The 25,359-nt window shown below is 46.9% G+C and overlaps 1 protein-coding gene across 1 annotated transcript in view; it reads left to right on the top strand.

The window, feature by feature from the left end:
- Positions 1-25,359, top strand: part of LOC141075888 (cartilage oligomeric matrix protein-like) — a 579,419-nt gene that overhangs the window by 218,056 nt on the left and 336,004 nt on the right. Inside the window, exon 6 of the mRNA XM_073563079.1 lies at positions 2,185-2,253. Coding sequence (XP_073419180.1) covers positions 2,185-2,253 — 69 coding nt within the window. The remainder of the gene's footprint in view (positions 1-2,184; positions 2,254-25,359) is intronic.

Genomic DNA, 25,359 nt, shown 5'->3' with positions numbered 1-25,359 from the left:
GCATGCACCACCTCTGGCGCCATTTTGTTGTAGTGTACATTTCTTTTTTACTTCAGCAACCAGGAGCCGGTGGAGGCGCTTGCGCAGTAGCATCTATTGGAACACGATAGATGCTAATGCGCAGTTACACCCGATGGCGCCATATTGATGGTGATTTTTCAAGAGATCTGGTCTAAGGTCTGCATAGGTTTTGAGGTTCTGTGTATTAGTTGGTTGTGTTCTAAGTAAGTACACTAATTGTAATTCAAGTGCTATATAAATAAGTTGGGTACAAGCCAAACCTATGTATTGTCAGAAAAAATTTCCACCTGTGAAATGTACATGAAATGTTATGTAATTATATTTCACTGTTGGTGAGTACAAACAATATGTATTACAGTACAAGCAGTAAAATATTGACCTCTCCCTCCAAAAAAAAAAAAATTGGACTAGTTCATATTGTAACCAGATAATGACTCTTTATTCCTTACTCTTGTAAATTAATATTTGGCCAAAGTGTATAGCTTTATAATTATTAGAAAGTTAATAGGGTAGCAGCTCTTACCATATTTACTTTAGCATCATGTATAACACAGCTTATAACTTAGTTATGTCCAGTATACATAAACAGTATAACCACCCAAAAGTGAGAAATAACCATGTTTTTGTAGCACATCAAAAGTTAAAGCAGCCAAAAATTGTTAAGTATGTTTGCTTACTTAGATATGAAGATTTTTACATTTTGTTACTGCTATGTATACAGTTGCGAGAATACAGTGGCACAAAAAAAAAGACTCAGTGGTGACAGTAAAACAAGGTTGTTGTTCATTAACTATTCACAATTTAATCAAAATGCAATATTCGGTAAATGGCAATTCACAAGTCAAAGAAGATAAACTGATTTTTGAATTTGTTGTCAACTTAACTGTTAACTGTGCTGGTCTGTCCCTAACCCTGTCCCAAAGGCCTTAGCCACTGCCCTGTAAAATAATAAACCCCACTGGGGTTTATTGATGGTTTGGGGAGCCATGTCATCTGCTAGTGTAGGTCCACTGTGTTTTATCAAAAGCAAAGTTAGGGCAGCCATCTACCAGGAAATTTTAGAGCACTTCATGCTTATCTCTGTCGACAAGGTTTTTGGAAATGGAAGTTTCATTCTCCAGCATTACTTGGCACCTGTCCACACTGCCAAAAGTACCAATACCTGGTTTTAAAACAACAGTATCACTGTGTTTGATTGGCCAGCAAACTCGCCTCACCTTAACCCCATAGAGGATCTATGGGGTATTGTCAAGAGGAAGATGAGACACCAGACCCAACAATGCAGACAAGCTGAAGGCTGCTATCAAAGCAACCTGGGCTTCCATAACACCTCAGCAATGCCACAGGCTGATCACCTCCATGCTACGCCGCATTGATGCAGTAATTAATGCAAAAGGAGCCCCAACCAAGTATTGAGTGCATTTACTGAACAGACATTTCAGTAGGCCAACATTTCACATTTTAAAATCATATTTCAAGCTGGTGTTATAAAGTATTCTAATTTACTGAAATAATGACTTTTGGGTTTTCATTGGCTGTAAGCCATAATCATCAACATTAACAGAAATAAACACTTGAAAAAGATCACTCTGTTTGTAATGACTCTATATAATGTATGAGTTTCACTTTTTGTATTGAAGAACTGAAATAAATTAACTTTTTGTTGATATTTTAATTTAGTGAGAAGCACTTGTATGATTTATTTTTCTGACTTTTTTCTATAGGTTTCGCTAATGGTCTTCAAAATGTAAATAAAGCACACATGTGCAATATGTCACAAAACAAAAACCACAGACCAACATTAGTAAAAAAAATTAAAAATAAATAAATGCCATATTTCTTATGTCTAAAATGACTGAAAAAAGTGTGTGCGTGTGTGTGTGTGTTTATGTATATATGTATGCGTGTGTGAGTGAAGGAACCCTGAAACAATTACTTTTCTAGCGAGACAATATCTATAAGATTTACAGCATATTTTGGTGTATTTCATAAATCACAAAAAAATCATTAAATAACAATTGATAATGTCATTGAGATCTATAGTTAAAACTTAAGAGATGTGTTACAGAGAAATATGAGGGGAAGGGGCTATTATTCATACTTTTTCAGCTTTTTGTGTATGGATGATCTTAAAATTGTTATAATTTCTTTTCTCTTTCTCAGATGTGTCAGGATTTAGATGAATGTATAAACAATCCATGCCCTGCTAACACTGTCTGCACCAATACAAAGGTAAATTGGATAATATAAATAATGTTCTGCACTTTGAATGGTAAAAATTACTCTATTATTCTACAATCTAATAATTTCTCATATAAGTATAACTAGATATGCAAAATGTAGCAGATTCGGTGCATGTATCGGTAATGCTTTCAGCACACATGCCAACTGTATGTTACTTTGCAACGCTGGGGTCATAACTTCAAATCCCACAAAGTCCAACATCTGCAAAGAGCTTGTAGAGTGGGGAAAAAAGTATTTAGTCAGCCATCAATTGTGCAAGTTCTCCCACTTAAAGAGATGAGAGAGGACTGTAATTGACATCATGGGTAGACCTCAACTATGAGAGTCAAAATGAGAAAATAAATCCAGAAAATCACCTTGTCTGATTTGGCAAGATTTATTTTGCAAACTATGGTGGAAAATAAGCATTTGGTCACCTAAAAACATGCAAGATTTCTGTCTCTCAGAGACTTGTAACTTCCTGTTGAAGAGGCTGCTCTATCCTCCACTCATTACGTGTAGTAATGGCACCTGTTTGAACTTGTTATCAGTATAAAAGACACCTGTCCACAACCTCAAACAGTCACACTCCAAACTCCACAATGGTGAAGACCAAAGAGCTATTGAAGGACACCAGAAACAAAATTGTAGCCCTGCACCAGGCTGGGAAGACTGAATCTGCAATAGGCAAGCAGCTTGGTGTGTTGAAATCAACTGTGGGAGCAATAGTAAGAAAATGGAAGACATACAAGACCACTGATAATCTCCCTCGATCTGGGGCTCCACGCAAGATCTCACCCCGTGGGGTCAAAATGATCACAAGAATGGTGAGCAAAAATCCAAGAACCACACGGGGGGACATAGTGAATGACCTGCATAGAGCTGGGACCACCGTGACAAAGGCTACCATCAGTAATGCACTACTCCACCAGGGAATCAGATCCTGCTGTGCCAGATGTGCCCCCCTGCATAAGCCAGTACATGTCTAGGCCCGTCTGAAGTTTGCTAGAGAGCATTTGGATTATTCAGAAAAGTATTGGGAGAATGTCATTTTGTCTGATGAAACCAAAGTAGAACTGTTTGGTAGAAACAAAACTTGTCGTTTTTGGAGGAGACCGAATGCTGAGTTGCATCAGAAAAACACCATACCTACCTTGAAGCATGGGGGTGGCAACATCATGCTTTGGGGCTGTTTCTCTGCAAAAGGATCAGGATGACTGATCCATGTACATGAAAGAATGAATGGGACCATGTGTCATGAGTGTCATGGTATAACTGGCTCTGCGTGACGCGACCCGACGATCGGTCGGTCACAAAACAACAAGACAAAACAAGAGGACACCAGGGACACAATTACAATGGTGGGCCCTATAATGGGGAATGGGGAAGTGGACACCTCCTGCACTCTCCTAAGGAAGAGCCCTGACTCTCCTCATGTTCCCTATACAGGTTCTTTCAACCTGTCGCTGACCAGGATACCTCAGTCCCTCAATTGCCCTGCATCTATCCCTTACTAGGGAACTGGCAAGTGCAGACACTGGTCCTCACCACTGTACTAGTAAAACACAAGGAAAAATAATGGACAGGGAAAAACAAACAACTTAGCTTACTGTTGTGAATTCTCTCTCTGGCTTCCCTCTGGTGATTACTGAAGGTAGAGGAGCTAGTCAGATTGACAGAGGGGTTGCGAGTCCTCTTTCTCGGCTCCCTCTGGTGGTTACTGGAGGTAGTGGAGCTGATCTGATTGACAGAGGCTTGCCACATGATAATGAGGAAGACAATTGGAGATCTGGGGTTTCAGATTGGGATTTAAGACAGCCCTCTATCCCTGCTGGTGATTTTCTTACTGTGCCTCCTGAGTTCTGATGTCTCCTGTGTTGTGAGTTCATTCTCTGGTTCACCAGTTGTGAGTTCTCCTTCCAGACTCCCTCTGGTGGTAACAGGAGGTAGTGAGGCTGATTTGATCGGGGGAGATCAGACACCTGAGAATGAGGATGACGATTGGACCTCAGGAGGCTCAAATTCGATTTAAGACAGCCGACGCCCTATTCAGTTGCTGGTGATTCCGTCTGCTTGTCAGGTCTTGGTTCTCAGCTCTGTTCCAGTCAGCTCAAGCTAAGTTCTCTGCTAATGTTCACACTTGATTTTGTTGTTCTATTCAGTTTTTTGTGTGGTCAGCCAGCCCCGGCTTGGGCTGTGCTGAATTTCCACTCTTATTTATCTGTATTTGCCAATTTGCTTTTTGTCCCTTATTAGATTGGCCTCTTTTTGCTCTGTCTCAGTATATTTCAGAGTGCTGATATAGTGGGAAAAGTCTAGTGACTTCAGGGTTAATTTTGCTATCAGAAGTGTTGGACATTATTTTGTAGGGTTTTGGGCAGATTGCAGACAGTGTCTTTCCTTTCCTATCCTCTCTAGTTAATTTGGGCCCCATCGTTTGCTCAGCCTATTTTCCCACCTGTGTTTGTGTTTTCATCTTGTTTCACCGTCAATACATGTGTGGGGGCTGTCTATTCCTTTGGGGTCTGCTCTGGGGCAGTTAGTTTTCCCTTTTCTTGCTTTAGGCTTATTTAGTCCTCCGGCCATGACGAGGCGTCTAGATTCATCGTAGGCACGCTCCACGGCTGCTGCTAGTTGTGTGGTAGGATCAGGGATCTGCAATCTGCATAGCTACCAACCTCTCTGGTTTTTCTGGGCTTAGCATGTTTAGGTTTTTTCCTCCTCGGTGACCCATTCATAACAGAATCACCAGCCATGCCGCTGATTCTAGGGTACTCAAAAGCAGGAGAAACTTGTTAAAAAAAAAAAAAGTGTCAGATTTTTTTTTTTTCCTATATTCTTTCCTCTTTTTTTCTCTGGGGCCATAGGAGGATTTTTTTTTTCTTTTTCCTAATGGAGATTAAGCAATTGTCTGATCGTGTGGAGCAGCTGGCTGCTGAAGTGCAGGGAATTTCCACCTACCTCATTCAGTCACATGCTGCTGAACTTAAGATCCCTACTCCTGATGTGTTTTCTGGGGATCGGTCTAAATTTCTGAATTTTAGGAATAATAGTAAATTATTTCTGGCCTTGAAGCCTAACTCATCGGGGAGCTCTGTGCAGCAGGTTAAAATTGTCATCTCCTTGCTGCGCGGCAATCCCCAGGATTGGGCTTTTTCTCTGACACCTGAAAATCCTATTCTGACTAATGTGGATGCATTTTTTCAAGCCTTGGGGTTGTTGTATGATGAACCTAATGCTGTTGATCAAGCTGCAAGAACCCTGTTGGCATTAAACCAGGGTCAGGATTCTGCAGAATTATACTGTCAAAAATTCAGAAAGTGGGCGGTCCTTACTACATGGAATGATAGTGCATTGGCAGCTCTCTTTCGGAAGGGTTTATCACAGATCGTAAAAGATGTTATGGTGGGATTTCCTGTTCCCTCTGGTCTGGATGATTCTATGTCATTAGCCATTCAAGTTGATCGGCGTTTACGTGAACGTAAAACTACACGGGAGGCGCTGCCACCTTTTGAACAAACGTCTGAACCTATGCAATGTGATGGGGTTTTTTCTAGGGCGCAACGTCAGGAGTTTAGAAGGCGTAATAAGCTGTGTTTTTTCTGTGGAGATGCCTCTCATATTATTTCTGTCTGCCTAAGACGAGAGAAACGTTTTGCACACACATTTGCTGTGGGCAGTATACAACCTAAGTTTCTTTTGGCAATTACTCTGATCAGCTCCTTATCCACGTTTTCCATGAAGGCTTTTGTGGATTCAGGAGCAGCGTTGAATCTGATGGATTTGGACTTTGCTAAACGTTGTGGTTTTTCCATGATGCCTCTGCGGACGCCTATTCCTTTGAGGGGTATTGATGCTACTCCTTTGGTGGAGAATAAACCTCAGTTTTGGACCCAGGTGACAATGCGAGTTGCCCCAGACCACCAAGAAAATTGTAAATTTTTGGTGCTGCATAATTTGCATGATACTATTGTTCTGGGTTTTCCTTGGTTGCAAACTCATAATCCAGTTTTGGATTGGAAATCTGGGTCTGTGGTGAGTTGGGGTTGTCAGTATGTTCTTAGGGACGCTCCTGTTCTCTCCACCTCTCCTCAGTCTCATGATATTCCTGATTATCTAGCCGATTTTTCTGATGTATTTAGTGAGAGCAAGTCTGCGTCTATGCCTCCTCATAGGAGTTATGACTGTGCAATTGAGTTGATGCCTGGGTGTAAATTTCCCAAGGGTCGGCTTTTCAACTTATCAGTACCCGAACATGATGCTATGCGATCCTATATTAAGGAGTCATTGGAGAAGGGTCATATTAGACCATCCTCGTCACCTTTAGGTGCTGGTTTTTTTTTTGTGGCCAAGAAAGATGGTTCATTAAGACCGTGTGTTGATTATCGTTCCCTTAACAAGATGACGGTTAAATATCAGTACCCGTTACCTCTGATGTCTGATTTATTCTCCAGAGTTAAGAGTGCCTGCTGGTTTACTAAGCTTGACCTCAGGGGGGGCGTATAATCTTATTCGCATCAAGCACGGGGATGAATGGAAGACGGCGTTTAATACTCCGGAGGGACATTTTGAGTACCTGGTGATGCCTTTTGGGCTCACTAATGCCCCTTCTGTCTTCCAGTTCTTTATGAATGATATTTTCCGTGACTTTGTGGATAAGTTTTTGATCATCTATCTGGATGATATTTTGATCTTTTCTAGTGATTGGGATTCTCATGTGTAACACGTCCGGACTGTGTTCCGGATTTTGAGGGAGAATTCCCTGTTTGTTAAGGGATCGAAATGCCTGTTTGGTGTACAGAGGATTTCATTTTTGGGATTTATCTTATCTCCATTGACTATTGAAATGGACCCAGCCAAGGTACAGGCCATTTATGATTGGGTTCAGCCTACTTCTTTGAAGGCCCTCCAGAAGTTTTTGGGTTTTGCTAATTTCTATTGTAAATTTATAGGTAATTTTTCTGGTATTGTCAAACCACTGACTGATCTGACCAAGAAGGGCACTGATGTGCTGAATTGGTCTCCTGAGGCTATCTCAGCATTTCAGGAGCTTAAGCAGAGATTTACTTCAGCTCCAGTTTTACGGCAACCTGATGTCTCACTTCCATTTCAGGTGGAGGTAAATGCTTCTGAGATTGGTGCAGGAGCTGTTTTGTCCCAAAAAGACCCTGTGACTTCTAAGATGAATCCCTGTGCCTTCTTTTCTCGAAAGTTCTCCCCATCTGAATGCAACTATGACGTGGGGAATCGGGAATTGTTGGCCATGAAGTGGGCATTTGAGGAGTGGAGACATTGGTTGGAGGGAGCTAGACATCAAGTTGTGGTCCTCACCGATCACAAGAATTTGATTTATCTGGAGTCGGCCAAATGCTTGAATCCTAGACAGGCTAGATGGGCCTTGTTTTTCACGCGTTTTAATTTTGTGGTCTCTTTTCTTCCGGGCACTAAGAATGTTAAGACAGACGCCCTTTCTTGGAGTTTCTTTGCCGATTCTCTTAGTGTGACCGAGCCTACTACCATCCTAGGTGAGGGGGTAGTTCTTTCTGCCATTTCACCCGATTTGAGAAGCGCCCTGGAGGAATTTCAGGAGGATAAACCTGAGCGTTGCCCTATGGGAAAATTGTATGTTCTGACCAGTGGAGAAAGAGAGTGATGTCTGAAATTCATTGCTCCGCATTGGCTGGTCATCCAGGTATTTTTGGTACCAGAGATTTGGTGAGTCGGTCCTTTTGGTGGCCTGCCTTATCTCGTGACGTCAGGAATTTTGTACAGTCCTGTGGGACTTGTTCTCGGTCTAGACCCTGTTCTCGTTCTGGTGGGTTGCTGATGCCCTTGCTGGTGCCCAAGAAGCCATGGACCCATATCTTAATGGATTTTATTTCTGATCATCCTGTCTCTCAGAGAATGACTGTTATCTGGGTGATTTGAGATAGATTTTCGAAGATGGTCCATCTTGTACCACTCCCAAAGTTGCAATCTTCCGCTGAGTTGGTGCCCTAGTTTTTACAACAGGTGGTTCGGTTACATGGGATTCCTGAGAACATTGTGTCCGACAGAGGAGTCCAGTTTGTTTCCAGATTCTGGAAAGCCTTTTGTTCCAATCTGGGAATACAGTTATCCTTCTCCTCCGCGTTTCATCCCCAGACCAATGGACAGACTGAGAGAACAAACCAGACCTTGGAGTCTTATTTGAGATGTTTTATATATGCTGATCAGGATGATTGGGTCTCATTTTTGCCCTTGGCTGAATTTGCACTGAACAATAGAGCTAGTTCTAGTTGATGTCACCCTTTTTCTGTAATTTTGGGTTTCATCCTCGATTCTCTTCAGGGCAAGTGGAATCTTCGTCCTGCCCAGGTGTGGACACTGTGGTTAAGAGAATGCAGCAGATATGGGACCAAGTGGTGGATAAGTTGTCACTCTCTCAGGAAAAGGCCCAGCGATTTTCCAACCGGCATAGGACCATTGGTCCCCGGTTTAAAGTGGGTGATATGGTTTGGTTGTTGTCTAAGAATATTTGTTGTGAGCGCATCTGTTCATTCACCTTTTGTGTCCGAGGATCTCCCTCTTCTGGTGAAGGAAGGTAGTGAGGCTGATTAGGATGAAAGAAATCAAACACCTGATCAGGTGGATTGTGACTGGGTAACAGGAACTGCAGACTGGATATAAGGCAGCCGACGCCCTTCTGAGTGGCTGGTGATTTCTCTGCTGGATTCTTGGAGACCAGCCTGATTCCTGCTTCCTAAAGATAAGTTTTTGCTCTGCTATTGAACTTATTAGTTTTGGTTTTGTTTACCTTGTGTTTTGAGTTCAGCCATCCCCGGCCGGGGGTGTGCTGGATTCTTATTCCTTGTTCAGTGTTCTCTTTTGCTCTGCTTTCAGAATATTCTGAGTGCTGATATAGGGTTTGAAGTCTAGTGACTACAGGGTCCTTTTTGCTTATCAGTTGTGTTGGTAATATTTTTAGCAGGGTTTTCTCGGATTGCAGACAGCAGCTTTTCTGACCTGTCCTTTTTAGTTAGCTTGGGCCCCATCGTTTGCTCAACCTATCTTTCTATCTGTGTTAGCGTTTCATCTTGTTTCACGGTCATTATATGTTGAGGGCTACCTATTGCTTTGGGGTCTGCTCTGGGGCAGTCAGTTTTTCCCTTTTCTTTCTTTAGGCTTATTTAGATCACCGGCTGTGACGAGGTGTCTAGGATCACCGTAGGAACACTCCATGGCTACTGCTAGTTGTGTGATAGGATTAGGGGTCTGCAATCCGCTAGTTTCCAATCTCTGATTTTCGGGGCTGAGCTTGTGTTTTGTTTTTTCCTCCTCGGTGACTCAATCATAGCAGAATCACCAGCCATACCGCAGATTCTAGGGTACTCAAAAGTAGGAAGGAATTGTTAAAAAAAAAAAAAAAAGTGTCAGAATTTTTTTTTTTTGTGTGTATATTTTTTCCTTTTTTTCTCTGAGACCTTAGGAGGAATATTTTTTTTTCCTGATGGAGTTTAAGCAATTGTCTGATCGTGTGGAGCAGCTTGCTGCTGAAGTGCGAGGAATTTCTGCCTATCTTGCTCATTCACATGCTGCTGAACCAAAAATCCCCACTCCTGATGTGTTTTTTGGGGATCCGTCTAAATTTTTGAATTTTAAGAATAATTGCAAATTTTTTCTTGCCTTGAAGCCTAACTCATCGGGGAGCTCTGCGCAGCAGGTTAAAATTGTCATCTCCTTGCTGCGCGGCGATCCCCAGGATTGGGCGTTTTCTTTAGTACCAGATGATCCTATTCTAGCTAATGTGGATGCATTTTTTCAGGCCTTGGGGTTGTTGTATGATGAACCTAATGCGATTGATCAAGCTGAAAAGACGCTGTTGGCATTGTGCCAGGGTCAAGATTCTGCAGAACTGTACTGTCAAAAATTCCGAAAGTGGGCGGTCCTCACCACTTGGAATGATGGTGCCTTGGCAGCTCTCTTTCGGAAGGCTTTGTCAGAAACCGTAAAAGATACTATGGTGGGATTTCCTGTTCCCTCTGGTCTTGACGATTCTATGTTATTAGCCATTCAGGTTGATCGGCGTTTACGTGAACGTAAAATTACACGGGAAATGCTGCCACCTGTTGAACAAATGTCTGAACCTATGCAATGTGATAGAGTTTTGTCTAGGGCGCAACGTCAGGAGTTTAGAAGGCGTAATAAGCTGTGTTTTTTTCTGTGGAGATGCCTCTCATATTATTTCTGTCTGCCCTAAGCGAGAGAAACGTTTTGCACACACATTTGCTGTAGGTGGTGTACAACCTAAGTTTCTTCTGACAATTACTCTGATCTGCTCCCTGTCCACATTTTCTGCTAAAGCCTTTGTGGATTCAGGAGCGGCCTTGAACCTAATGGACTTGGATTTTGCTAAACGTTGTGGTTTCTCTATGACACCCCTGCGGACGCCTATTCCTTTGAGGGGTATTGATGCTACTCCTTTGGCGAAGAATAAACCTCAGTTTTGGACCTAGGTGGTAATGCGGGTTGCCCCAGACCATCAAGAAAATTGCAGATTTTTGGTGTTGCATAATTTGCATGATACCATCGTGCTGGGGTTCCCCTGGTTGCAAATCCATAATCCAGTTTTGGATTGGAAATCTGTGTCTGTGGTGAGTTGGGGTTGTCGGTGTGCTCTTAGTGACACTCCTGTTTTCTCCACCTCTCCCCAGTCGCATGAGGTTCCTGACTATTTGGCTGATTTTTATGATGTGTTTAGTGAGAGTAAGTCTGCGTCGTTGCCTCCTCATAGGAGTTATGACTGTGCAATTGAGCTGAGTCTGGGGTGTAAATTTCCCAAGGGTCGATTTTTTAATTTGTCTGTGCCCGAACATGAGGCTATGCGTTCTTATATTAAGGAGTCGTTGGAGAAGGGTCATATTAGACCATCCTCTTCACCCTTGGGTGCTGGTTTTTTTTTGTGGCCAAGAAGGATGGTTCATTAAGGCCCTGTATTGACTATCGCTCCCTTAACAAAATTACTGTTAAATATCAGTATCCGTTACCCCTGATTTCTGACCTATTTTCTAGAGTTGAAGGTGCTTGCTGATTTATAAAGCTTGACGTCAGGGGGGCGTATAATCTTATTCGCCTTAAGCATGGGGATGAATGGAAGACAGCATTTAATACTCCGGAGGGACATTTTGAGTACCTGGTGATGCCTTTTGGGCTCACTAACGCCCCTTCTGTCTTCCAGTGCTTCATGAATGATATTTTCCGGGACTTTGTGGATAAGTTTATGATCATCTATTTGGATGATATTTTGATCTTTTCCAGGGATTGGGACTCTCATGTGGAACATGTTCGGACTGTGTTCCGCATTTTGAGGGAAAAATCCCTGTATGTTAAGGGATCGAAATGTCTTTTTGGTGTACAGAGGATTTCATTTTTGGGATTTATTTTGTCTCCGTCAACTATTGAAATGGACCCGGCCAAGGTACAGGCCATTTATGATTGGGTTCAGCCCACTTCTTTGAAGGCTCTCCAGAAGTTTGGGGTTTTGCTAATTTTTATCGTAAGTTTATAGCCAATTTTTCTGTTATTGCCAAACCATTAACTGATTTGACTAAGAAGGGCGCTGATTTGCTGAATTGGTCTCCAGAGGCTGTTTCTTCTTTTCAGGAGCTGAAGCGGAGATTCACTTCTTCTCCGGTTTTGCGACAACCCGATGTCTCGCTTCCATTTCAGGTGGAGGTGGATGCTTCAGAGACTGGTGCAGGAGCTGTCTTGTCCCAAAAAGATCCTGTAACATCTAAAATGAACCCCTGTGCCTTCATTTCCCGAAAGTTCTCTCCTTCGGAACGCAAATATGATGTGGGGAATCGAGAACTGTTGGCCATGAAGTGGGCATTTGAGGAGTGGAGACATTGGTTGGAGGGACCTAGACATCAAGTTGTGGTCCTCACTGACCACAAGAATTTGATATACCTTGAGTCGGCTAAACGCTTGAATCCGAGATAGGCCAGGTGGGCCTTGTTTTTCACATGTTTTGATTTTGTGGTCTCCTTTCTTCCGGGCACTAAGAACCTTAAGGCTGATGCCCTCTCTAGGAGTTTTTTGGCTGATTCTCCTATTGTGACCAAGCCTGCTACCATCTTAGGTGAGGGGGTGGTTCTTTCTGCCATCTCTCCTGATTTGAGACGTGCTCTGGAGAAGTTTCAGGAGGATAAGCCTGAGCGTTGTCCCAGTGGTAGGTTGTATGTTCCTGACCAGTGGAGGAGGAAAGTGATGTCTGAGGTTCATTGCTCCGCGTTGGCTGGTCATCCAGGTATTTTTGGTACTAGAGATTTGGTGAGTCGGTCTTTTTGGTGGCCTGCCTTGTCTCGTGATGTCAGAAATTTTGTGCAGTCCTGTGGGACTTGCTCCCGATCTAAGCCTTGTTCTCATTCTAGTGGGTTGTTGATGCCTTTGCCGGTGCCCAGGAGGCCATGGACCCATATTTCAATGGATATTATTTCTGATCTGCCTGTCTCTCAGAGGATGACTGTTATCTGGGTGATTTGTGATAGATTCTCTAAGATGGTCCATCTTGTACCACTCCCTAAGTTGCCATCTTCCTCAGAGTTGGTGCCCTTGTTTTTGCAACAGGTGGTTCACTTGCACGGGATTCCTGAGAACATATTGTCGGACAGAGGAGTTCAGTTTGTCTCTAGATTCTGGAGGACCTTTTGTTCCAAGTTGGGAATTCAGTTGTCCTTCTCCTCTGCATTTCACCCTCAGACCAATGGGCAGACGGAGAGAACAAACCAGACTTTGGAGGCTTATTTGAGATGTTTTATATCTGCTGATCAGGATGATTGGGTCTCAGTTTTACCCTTGGCCGAATTTGCTTTAAATAATAGAGCTAGTTCTGCCACTTTGATGTCACCCTTTTTCTGTAACTTTGGGTTTCATCCTCGATTTTCTTCAGGGCAGGTGGAGTCTTCTGTCTGTCCAGGTGTTGACACTGTAGTGGAAAGAATGCAGCAGATTTGGGACCAAGTGGTGGATAAGTTGTCGCTTTCCCAGGAAAAGGCTCAGCGGTTTTCTAACCGGCATAGGACCATTGGTCCCCGGTTTAAGGTGGGTGATATGGTCTGGTTGTCATCAAAGAATATCTCTATGAAAGTGGCTTCTACAAAGTTTAAACCTAGATTTATTGGACCTTACAAGATTTTGGAGATTATTAATCCGGTCTCTTTTCGGTTGGCTCTTCCTGTCACATTTAAGATTCATAATGTGTTTCATAAGTCCTTGTTGAAGAGGTTTGTTGAACCAGTGGTTCCTATGGCGGCACCTCCTGACCCTGTGTTGGTTGAAGGTAACATGGAATATGAGGTAGAGAAGATACTGGATTCCCGTCTGCCTAGACGGAGACTCCAGTATTTGGTTAAGTGGAAGGGTTATGGTCAGGAGGATAATTCCTGGGTCTCTGCCTCTGATATTCATGCCAAAAGATTGGTGCGTGCTTTTCATCGGGCTCATCCTGATCGGCCTGGTGGCTTGGATGAGGGTTTGGTGACCCCTCCTCAAGGGGAAGGTACTGTTGTGAGCTCATCTGTTCATTCACCTTTTGTGTCCGAGGATCTCCCTCTTCTGGTGAAGGAAGGTAGTGAGGCTGATTTGGATGAAAGAAATCAAACACCTGATCAGGTGGATTGTGACTGGGTAACAGGAACTGCAGACTGGATATAAGGCAGCCGACGCCCTTCTGAGTGGCTGGTGATTTCTCTGCTGGATTCTTGGAGACCAGTCTGATTCCTGATTCCTAAAGATAAGCTTTTGCTCTACTATTGAACTTATTAGTTTTGGTTTTGTTTACCTTGTTTTTTGAGTTCAGCCATCCCCGGCGGGGGTGTGCTGGATTCTTATTCCTTGTTCAGTGTTCTCTTTTGCTCTGCTTTCAGAATATTCTGAGTGCTGATATAGGGTTTGAAGTCTAGTGACTACAGGGTCCTTTTTGCTTATCAGTTGTGTTGGTAATATTTTTAGCAGGGTTTTCTCGGATTGCAGACAGCAGCTTTTCTGACCTGTCCTTTTTAGTTAGCTTGGGCCCCATCGTTTGCTCAACCTATCTTTCTATCTGTGTTAGTGTTTCATCTTGTTTCACCATCATTATATGTTGGGGGCTGCCTATTGCTTTGGGGTCTGCTCTGGGGCAGTCAGTTTTTCCCCTTTCTTTCTTTAGGCTTATTTAGATCTCCGGCTGTGACGAGGTGTCTAGGATCACCGTAGGAACACTCCACGGCTACTGCTAGTTGTATGATAGGATTAGGGGTCTGCAATCCGCTAGTTTCCAACCTCTCTGATTTTCTCGGCTAAGCTTGTGTTTTGTTTTTTCCTCCTCGGTTACTGAATCATAACAAATATTCCTATGAAGGTTGCATCTCCTAAATTTAAGCCAAGATTTATTGGTCCTTATAAGATTTTGGAAATTCTTAATCCTGTTTCGTTTCAATTGGCTCTTCCAGTTACGTTCAAGATCCATAACGTATTTCGCAAATCTCTGTTGAAGAGGTTTGTTGAGCCAGTGGTTCCTATGGCAGCACCTCCTGACCCTGTGTTGGTTGAAGGCAATGTGGAATATGAGGTAGAGAAAATATTGGATTCTCATTTGGTTAGACGGAGACTCCAGTATTTGGTCAAATGGAAGGGTTATGGCCAGGAGGATAATTCTTGGGTCTCTGCCTCCGATATTCATGTCAATAGATTGGTTTGTGCTTTTCACCGGGCCCATCCTGATCGGCCTGGTGGCGTGGATGAGGGTTCGGTGACCCCTCCTCAAGGGGGGGTACTGTTGTGAGTTCTCCTTCCAGACTCCCTCTGGTGGTAACAGAAGGTAGTGAGGCTGATTTGATCAGTGGAGATCAGACACCTGAGAATAAGGATGACGATTGGACCTCAGGAGGCTCAGATTGGATTTAAGACAGCCGACGCCCAATTCAGTTGCTGGTGATTCCTTCTGCTTGTCAGGTCTTGGTTCTCAGCTCTGTTCCAGTCAGCTGAAGCTAAGTTCTCTAAAAATGTGAACACTTGATTTTGTTGTTCTATTCTGTTTTTTGTGTGGTCAGCCAGCCCCGACTTGGGCTGTACTGAATTTCCACTCTTATTTATCTGTATTTGCCAATTTGCTTTTTGTCCCTTATTAGATTGGCCTCTTTTTGCTCTGTCTTAGAATATTTCAGAGTGCTGATATAGTGGGAGAAGTCTAGTGACTTCAGGGTTAATTTTGCTATCAGAAGTGTTGGACATTATTTTGTAGGGTTTTGGGCAGATTGCAGACAGTGTCTTTCCTTTCCTATCCTCTCTAGTTAGTTTGGGCCCCATCATTTGCTCAGCCTATTTTCTTACCTGTGTTTGTGTTTTCATCTTGTTTCACCGTCAATACATGCTCTGGGGCAGTTAGTTTTCCCTTTTCTTGCTTTAGGCTTATTTAGTCCTCCGGCCGTGACGAGGTGTCTAGGTTCATCGTAGGCACTCTCCACGGCTGCTGCTAGTTGTGTGGTAGGATCAGGGATCTGCAATCTGCATAGTTACCAACCTCTCTGGTTTTTCTGGGCTTAGCATGTTTAGGTTTTTTCCTCCTCGGTGTCCCATTCATAACACTCCTGCTCTGTCCCTGCATGTTCAGCTAAGTGGTTCATTTGCTACTCTGTTTGCATTTGAGAACACACTGAGCAAAGCTCAAAAAAAGCGACTATAAGTCCAAAGTAAAATCAATAATTTTTATTGTTAAGACAAATCCAGATAAAAGTGGGGGGAAGTGGACAATAATGTGCGGAAACCGCACACCGCATGGATAATAAAGGGTTGCTGTACAATCAGAACCTATACAAAATCAAAAAAATACATTCATAAATTTACTAAATTATCACAAAGTGCAGATAGTGCATGGCAATGTATAGCAAATAAAGTGCACCGCCAAAAAAGATATCTTATTCAAGCTCCATCCATCACTCCATTCCAGCCAGCTGACTGCTGGAACCTTTGCCCTTTCATTAGGTAATTTGCCCTTTCATTTGTCATTTCATTAGGTAATTCTTGCTTTTCTTTGCTACCTTGCTTTCTAGGCGTCATAGATCTGTCGAACTATGGTGAATTATCACCTGTTATTTAACAAGGACCTGTGTATTTATTTATTTGATGGATGGAGCTTGAATAAGATATCTTTTTTGGCGGTGCACTTTATTTGCTATACATTGCCATGCACTTTATGCACTTTATGATAATTTAGTAAATTTATGCATGTATTTTATAGGTTCTGATTGTACAGCAACCCTATGTTATCCATGCGGTGTGCGGTTTCCGCACGTTATTGTCCACTTCCCCCCACTTGTATCTGGATTTGTCTTAACAATATTAATTATTGATTTTTCTTTGGACTTATAGTCACTTTTTTTGAGCTTTGCTCAGTGTGTTCTCTTGGTAGATTGCGATTGTCCTTATTGTCCATTTATTGGTGTCTGCTATTGAATTATTATGCTGATTTCCTAATATTTGAAATGCAGATATTTGTCAAAAGCATTTTTATTCTCTGTTTGCATTTGATCTGGTTTTGTCTATCTCTGCTTTGTGCGGGTCAGCCAGCTCCTGCTGGGGTTGTGCTGAATCACCGCCCATATATAACTGCTTGTGCCATTTTGTTTTGTCCCCTGTTATATTGGTCTCTTTTTGCTTTGCTTTCAGAATATACCAGAGTGCTGATATAGTGGGGGCAAAGTCGTACAACTTCAGTGTTTTTTGCGCATCAGACGTGTTGGACTTTTGCAGGTTTTTTTGCGTGATTGCAGACAGTGTCTTTCCTTTCCTGTCCTGTCTAGTCAGTGTGGGCCCCATCGTTTGCTCAGTCTATTTCTCTGCCTGCGTTTGTGTTTTAATCTTGTCTCACCGACAATATATGTTTGGGGGCTATCTATTCCTTTGGGGTCTGCTCCGGGGCAGTTTCTTGATTTAGGCTTAGTTAGCTCTCCGGCTGTGCCGATGCGTCTAGGATCATCGTAGGTACGCTCCACAGCTACTGCTAGTTGTGTGGACAGGATCAGGGGTCTGCAATCCGCTTAGTTACCAACCTCTCTGGTTTTCTGTGGCTTAGCCTGGACCTGCTATCCTCCTCGGTGACCCATTCATAGCACTTTCTCTGCTGCCAATGCTCCTGAGGCAGCAGAGTACGGCACCCGAACTCAGCTTTCAGCAGAAACACCACTGCTCCAGATAGGCTTCAAAAAGCACTGCTCCAGATAGCTCCTCTCCTCTCAAAGGTTGGTTAGCAAATGACCAGTATTACCAACAGCTAGCTGGTGTACCAGGTGATCTTTTATAGGAAGGAGGGAGTGGTCACCGGCAGCTGACTAATCAAAACATGCAGTAACACCAGCGGCCACCAGGGGCAAAAACCCACAAGCAGACCAACTACAGTTGTAGTAACACCAGCAGCCACCGGGGGAAAAAAAAGTTATATCAGAGAATCCAGAATCTGACAGATCCAAAAATAGATCATGACAGAGATTTTGATTGCAAACCACCTTCCATCAGTAAAGGCATTGAAGATGAAACATAGATGGGTCTTTCAGCATGATAATGATCACAAGCACACCACCAGGGCAACAAAGGAGTGGCTTTGTAAGAAGCATATGAAGGTCTTGGAGTGGCCTAGCCAGACTCCAGATCTCAACCCCATAGAAAACCCTATAGTCAATGCATGGCCGTAGAGTCCCGTCCTTCTTTTTGACGAAGAACCCGGCTCCCGCGGGCGAAGAGGATTTCCGTATAAAGCCTTTGGCGAGGTTCTCTCGGATGTACTCAGACATGGCGGTGGTCTCCGCGGGAGACAGAGGGTAGATTCTGCCCCTTGGGGGGGTTGAACCAGAAACAAGTTCAATTGGGCAGTCAAACGGCCGGTGTGGCGGGAGGACCTCCGCTTCCTTCTTATCAAAAACATCGGCGTAGGAGCTGTAAGCTGGAGGAAGACCCGGGAGGTCTGGAGGAGGCCGTGGAGCGGCCACCAGGCGGACAGGAATCAGACAGCGAGCTTGGCACGGGTGCCCCTAGCGGAGTATCTCCCCAGAAGACCAGTCGAGAACAGGCTGATGAGTCCTTAACCATGGAAGACCGAGTAGAATGGCGTGAGAGAGCGCGCTCCAGGAAGCGCAGGTCAATGCGGGTAGCCAGCGAGATAAGGTCCTCTAAGGTGGACGGGGTATCTCAACCTGCGAGTTCATCCTTTATTTTACTAGAAACACCGCGCCAGAATGCCCCCACCAAAGCTGCGTTATTCCAGCCGAGCTCGGAGGAAATAGTGCGAAAGTGGATAGCGTACTGTCCGATCGTGAGAGAGCCCTGGTGTAAGTTAAAGAGTGACTCAGTGAGAGAGGCTAACCGGCCCGGCTCATCGAAAACCTTACGAAACGTATCCAGGAAAACCGGGAGACTCGAAACGACCGGGTCGTCACGTTCCCAGAGCGGGTTTACCCAAGAAAGGGCCTCTCCCTCCAGATGGGACATGATGAAGGCCACTTTGGCCCGGTCCGAGGGATATTGCTGCGGCAGCCATTCAAAGTGGAGACTACACTGATTTAAGAACCCCCTACAGAGCTTGGGATCCCCGGTGAAACGAGGCGGCTTGGTGAGGCGGGGCGTCGGAGGAGTAGTAGACGCAGGGGGAGGAGTCGGCACTGCAGCGGCAGCCTGGAGGGCCGGCAAGCGACTATCAAAGGAGGCCATGTAGGACAAAATGTGGGTTTGAGTATCTTGCTGCTGACCCAGCTCCTGTTGGAGACTGGCCAGCTGAGTTGCATTTCCAGGATCGGCCACCTGTAAGGCCGACAAACGGGTGTCCATCGACTTCATGATTGACATAATGCGCCCCTGATTCTCCCGTAGGAATAGCAACTCTTTCTGGGTAGCAGCCGTAGTACCGGCGGAGTCCATGGCCTGATCGTACTGTTAGCGCGGGTGGTCAGGAGCGGGAACTCAGAGAGTGGACCCTCTGGACCGTGGCACCGAGGGACCCTGGGCGAGCTGCCAGGTGGAACCGACCCCTATACAGGGACCGTTAGGAGCAGGCCCAGGGGTTCGAGTACCACGGTAGCCGGTACCGAGAGGGGCGGCTCAGGATGGACCGGAGTAAGACTGAGACTGGAGTAGGACGGCAGGAGCACTGAAGACAGGACTGGAGTAGGACAACAGGAACACTGAAGGCAGGACTGGAGTAGGACGGCAGGAACACAGAAGGCAGGACTGGAGCAGGACGGCAGGAACACAAGGCAGGACTGGAGTAGGACGGCAGGAACACTGAAGGCAGGACTGGAGTGGGACGGCAGGAACACAAGGCAGGACTGGAGTAGGACGACAGGAACACTGAAGGCAGGACTGGAGTAGGTAACCAGGAACACGGGTAGCAGGACTGAGAAGCTGCTGTGAGGAGCAGCCGAGACAGGAACTGCAGGAGCAGAGTGTGCACGATGGAGCGAGGCCAGAGTGTCAGGAAACACAACGATCAGGCGCCTCCCTCAGGGGGAAGCGGCCTGATATGGCCCTGTCTGGTCAGCCATTGGTCCAAAGGTGCTTCCGGGTCAGGGCACAGCCGGAGCATAAGAGGCAGGAAGGAGGCGTGGCCACGGCCTATGGCGCATGCGCATAGCATGCAGGGAAGGCATCGGTCGCGGGCCTGTCTCAGGTGACCGCCGCGGCCGTCGGGTGGCGAGAGGCTGCGGCGTGGGAGCGGAGGGCGACTGCGGCGTGGGAGCGGAGACCGGGTGAGTATGGCGGAGCGGTGTAACAGTACCCCCTCCCCTAAGCCGCCTCCCCGGAGGTTAACAAGAAACCTCTTGAGGATACGGGGAGCATTAATATTCTCCCGAGGCTCCCAGGATCTCTCCTCAGGACCAAAGCCCTTCCAATCAACGAGAAAGAAAGTCCTACCTCTAACCCTTTTCACAGCGAGGATGTCCTGCACTTCAAAAATGTTGTCGGCACCCACCGGCTGAGGACCGAGATCAAGCGAGGAATGAAAACGATTCAGCACCACAGGCTTCAGGAGAGAGACGTGAAAGGTGTTCGGCATCCGGAGCGAAGCAGGCAACCTCAATTTGTAGGCAACTTCGTTAATACGTCCCAGAATTTCAAACGGACCAATGTAGCGTGGACCCAACTTGTAGGAGGGCAGTTTTAGTCGGACGAATTTGGAGGAGAGCCAGACCTTGTCGCCAACACGATACGGAGGAGAATCCAACCTCTTTTTGTCTGCATAGTTCTTCATCTGATCAGCGGATCTCTTGAGTGATGTGTTGGTCTCAGCCCAAATCTTAGAAAATTCCGAGGACAAGGCATTGGCCGCGGGTACCTCAGAGGCAGGGGTTATCGGAAGAGGAACACCAGGATGTCTGCCAAAAACAATGAAAAACGGAGACTTGGCCGAAGACTCACCAGCATGGTTGTTATAAGCGAACTCTGCACAGGGGAGTAAGTTGACCCAATCGTTCTGGTGGGCGTTAGAGAAGTGGAGTAAGTATCCCGTAAGCGTCTGGTTGGTACGCTCTACTTGTCCGTTGGACTGTGGATGGTAGGCCGAGGAGAAGTCGAGGGAAACGTTCATGAGCTTACAAAACGAACGCCAGAACTTGGAGGTAAACTGAACCCCTCGGTCAGACACAATGCGTCGAGGTAGTCCATGAAGCCTGAAGACTTGATGAATGAAGATTTCAGCCAGCTCTGGCGCTGAGGGAAGACCGGGCAGAGGGATGAAGTGAGCCATCTTGGAAAAATGATCCACCACCACCAGGATGACTGTGCAGCCCACAGAGCAGGGTAGGTCGGTGATGAAATCCATGGCGATGTTCTCCCAAGGGACCGTAGGGACAGGCAACGGAAGCAACAAGCCGGACGGAGATCTCCGTGGCACCTTGTTTTTTGCACAGGATGGACAAGAAGCCACAAAGTCGAGTACATCTTGGCGAAGTGAGGGCCACCAGTAGTGACGTTTGATAAGGTCAAGGGTCTTCTTAGTTCCGGCATGGCCGGCCAGTTTGGAGGAGTGCCCCCATAGAAGAACCTTTTGCTTGAGATTCTCTGGCACAAGCGTCTTGCCAGGCGGAGGAGTAAGCCAGTTCACTGGAGCCACGGTGATGATCCTAGTGGGATCAATGATATGTGACGGTTCCTCCGTGGATTCGTGTGGTTGGAAGACCCTGGACAGGGCGTCGGCTTTGGAATTCTTGTTGCCGGGACGGAATCGGAGCTCGAAATCAAATCGGGCAAAAAATAAAGACCACCTGGCCTGGCGAGGGTTTAGTCTCTGAGCAGACTGGAGATAGGCCAGATTCTTGTGGTCCGAGAAGATGACAAAAGGATGGACAGCTCCTTCCAGAAGGTGGCGCCATTCCTCCAAGGCCAAGTTGATGGCCAAGAGTTCCCGGTCACCGATCGAGTAGTTACACTCGGATGGAGAAAAGGCCTTCGAGAAGAAGCCACAAGGGTGCAGGCGACCGGAGGCGGTTCTCTGGGACAGCACCGCCCCGGCACCAGTCGAGGAAGCGTCCACCTCGAGTACAAAAGGTTGATCGCTCTCAGGGCGATGCAGGACCGGAGCCGTGGAGAAAGCCCGTTTTAGGGTCAGAAAGGCCTCCTCTGCCTCAGGAGACCAATCCTTGGAAGTAGACCCTTTACGGGTGAGCACAGAAATGGGTCTTGTGATCGCGGAGAAGTGGGAGACAAATTGCCGGTAATAGTTGGCGAACCCGAGGAATCGTTGTATCGCCTTTAATCCGACGGGGCGAGGCCATTTGAGGATGGCAGACAACTTCTCGGGATCCATCCTTAGACCAGCGTCGGAGATAATGTATCCCAGAAATGGCAGAGAGGTCTGTTCGAAGAGACATTTCTCGATCTTTGCATACAGACGGTTCTCCCGAAGACGCTGAAGCACCAGGCGGACACTCTTTCTGTGGGACGAGAGGTCCGGCGAGAAGACGAGGATGTCGTCTAGGTACACGGCCACACAGGAGTACAAGAGATCCCGGAAGATCTCATTGAAGAACTCTTGAAAGACTGCAGGAGCATTGCAAAGACCGAAGGGCATGACCAGGTACTCGTAATGGCCATCTCGAGTGTTGAAAGCGGTCTTCCACTCGTCACCTGCACGGATACGGACCAGATTGTAGGCTCCTCTGAGGTCCAGCTTGGTAAAGACCCGAGCCCCTCTGAGATGGTCAAACAGTTCTGGAATGAGTGGAAGAGGGTACCTGTTCTTGATGGTAATCTCATTCAAGCCCCTATAGTCAATGCATGGCCGTAGAGTCCCGTCCTTCTTTTTGACGAAGAAGAACCCGGCTCCCGCGGGCGAAGAGGATTTCCGTATAAAGCCTTTGGCGAGGTTCTCTCGGACGTACTCAGACATGGCGGTGGTCTCCGCGGGAGACAGAGGGTAGATTCTGCACCTTGGGGGGGGTTGAACCAGAAACAAGTTCAATTGGGCAGTCAAACGGCCGGTGTGGCGGGAGGACCTCCGCTTCCTTCTTATCAAAAACATCGGCGTAGGAGCTGTAAGCTGGAGGAAGACCCGGGAGGTCTGGAGGAGGCCGTGGAGCGGCCACCAGGCGGACAGGAGTCAGACAGCGAGCTTGGCACGGGTGCCCCCAGCGGAGTATCTCCCCAGAAGACCAGTCGAGAACAGGCTGATGAGTCCTTAACCATGGAAGACCGAGTAGAATGGCGTGAGAGAGCTTAGGTAAAACGTAAAAAGGCTATCTTCTCTCGATGTAAGGCTCCGATTTGCAATTCCACCTCTTCAGTGACCAAGGTGACGGTCACCTGTAGCGGTTTGCCATCCACGGTGGCAATCTGAATTGGGTTAGATAAAGTGACTACAGGAATTTGGTATTTGTCTACCTCTTCCGGCCGAATGAAGTTACCCGCTGAGCCCGAATCCACGTAGGCCACCTCGGAACCACGCCTCCCTCCTGAAACCAAAAGCACAGAAATCGTAAGGGGTTGAGAGGAATCATCATCATCACCTAGGAAGGCCTCTCTTACCTGACCTAGGTGGAGTCGTTTCCCTGTCTCTTAGGACAGGTGCGGATATAGTGTGACGAATGACCGCAATAGAGGCACAGACCTTGTGCCCGTCTCTCTCTCTGACGTAACTCGGCCAACCTGAGATGATCTATCTGCATGGGCTCACCCGAAGAGAGGGAAGAAGATCCGACTGAACGTGAGCTGGCCGACTGAGTGAAAGGAGAAACTGACCTGGAGGAGCGCCTGTCTCTCACTGACTCCCGAGCGCGCTCCAGGAAGCGCAGGTCAATGCGGGTAGCCAGCGAGATAAGGTCCTCTAAGGTGGACGGGGTATCTCGACCTGCGAGTTCATCCTTTATTTTACTAGAAACACCGCGCCAGAATGCCCCCACCAAAGCTGCGTTATTCCAGCCGAGCTCGGAGGAAATAGTGCGAAAGCGGATAGCGTACTGTCCGACCGTGAGAGAGCCCTGGTGTAAGTTAAAGAGTGACTCAGTGAGAGAGGCTAACTGGCCCGGCTCATCGAAAACCTTACGAAACGTATCCAGGAAAACCGGGAGACTCGAAACGACCGGGTCGTCACGTTCCCAGAGCGGGTTTACCCAAGAAAGGGCCTCTCCCTCCAGATGGGACATGATGAAGGCCACTTTGGCCCGGTCCGAGGGATATTGCTGCGGCAGCCATTCAAAGTGGAGACTACACTGATTTAAGAACCCCCTACAGAGCTTGGGATCCCCGGTGAAACGAGGCGGCTTGGTGAGGCGGGGCGTCGGAGGAGTAGTAGACGCAGGGGGAGGAGTCGGCACTGCAGCGGCAGCCTGGAGGGCCGACAAGCGACTATCAAAGGAGGCAATGTAGGACAAAATGTGGGTTTAAGTATCTTGCTGCTGACCCAGCTCCTGTTGGAGACTGGCCAGCTGAGTGGCATTTCCAGGATCGGCCACCTGTAAGGCCGACAAACGGGTGTCCATCGACTTCATGATTGACATAATGCGCCCCTGATTCTCCCGTAGGAATAGCAACTCTTTCTGGGTAGCAGCCGTAGTACCGGCGGAGTCCATGGCCTGATCGTACTGTTAGCGCGGGTGGTCAGGAGCGGGAACTCCGAGAGTGGACCCTCTGGACCGTGGCACCGAGGGACCCCGGGCGAGCTGCCAGGTGGAACCGACCCCTATACAGGGACCGTTAGGAGCAGGCCCAGGGGTTCGAGTACCACGGTAGCCGGTACCGAGAGGGGCGGCTCAGGATGGACCGGAGTAAGACTGAGACTGGAGTAGGACGGCAGGAGCACTGAAGACAGGACTGGAGTAGGACGACAGGAACACTGAAGGCAGGACTGGAGTAGGACGGCAGGAACACAGAAGGCAGGACTGGAGCAGGATGGCAGGAACACAAGGCAGGACTGGAGTAGGACGGCAGGAACACTGAAGGCAGGACTGGAGTGGGACGGCAGGAACACAAGGCAGGACTGGAGTAGGACGACAGGAACACTGAAGGCAGGACTGGAGTAGGTAACCAGGAACACGGGTAGCAGGACTGAGAAGCTGCTGTGAGGAGCAGCCGAGACAGGAACTGCAGGAGCAGAGTGTGCACGATGGAGCGAGGCCAGAGTGTCAGGAAACACAACGATCAGGCGCCTCCCTCAGGGGGAAGCGGCCTGATATGGCCCCGTCTGGTCAGCCATTGGTCCAAAGGTGCTTCCGGGTCAGGGCACAGCCGGAGCATAAGAGGCAGGAAGGAGGCGCGGCCGCGGCCTATGGCGCATGCGCATAGCATGCAGGGAAGGCATCGGTCGCGGGCCTGTCTCAAGTGACCGCCGCGGCCGTCGGGTGGCGAGAGGCTGCGGCGTGGGAGCGGAGGGCGACTGCGGCGTGGGAGCGGAGGCCGGGTGAGTATGGCGGAGCGGTGTAACACCTTTGGAGGGATTTGAAAATCCGTGTTGCCCAGCGACAGGCCCAAAACATCACTGCTCTAAAGGAGATCTGCATGGAGGAATGAGCCAACATGCCACCAACAGTGTGTGCCAACCTTGTGAAGACTTACAGAAAACGTTTGACCTCTGTCATTGCCAACAAAGGATATATAACAAAATATTGAGATGAACTT

This window comes from Dendrobates tinctorius, unplaced genomic scaffold, assembly GCF_039654945.1.
Source record: "Dendrobates tinctorius isolate UK_male_01 unplaced genomic scaffold, ASM3965494v1 ptg000377l, whole genome shotgun sequence".
Taxonomy (NCBI): Eukaryota; Metazoa; Chordata; class Amphibia; order Anura; family Dendrobatidae; genus Dendrobates; species Dendrobates tinctorius.
This window is presented reverse-complemented; position numbering and strand designations above follow the sequence as displayed.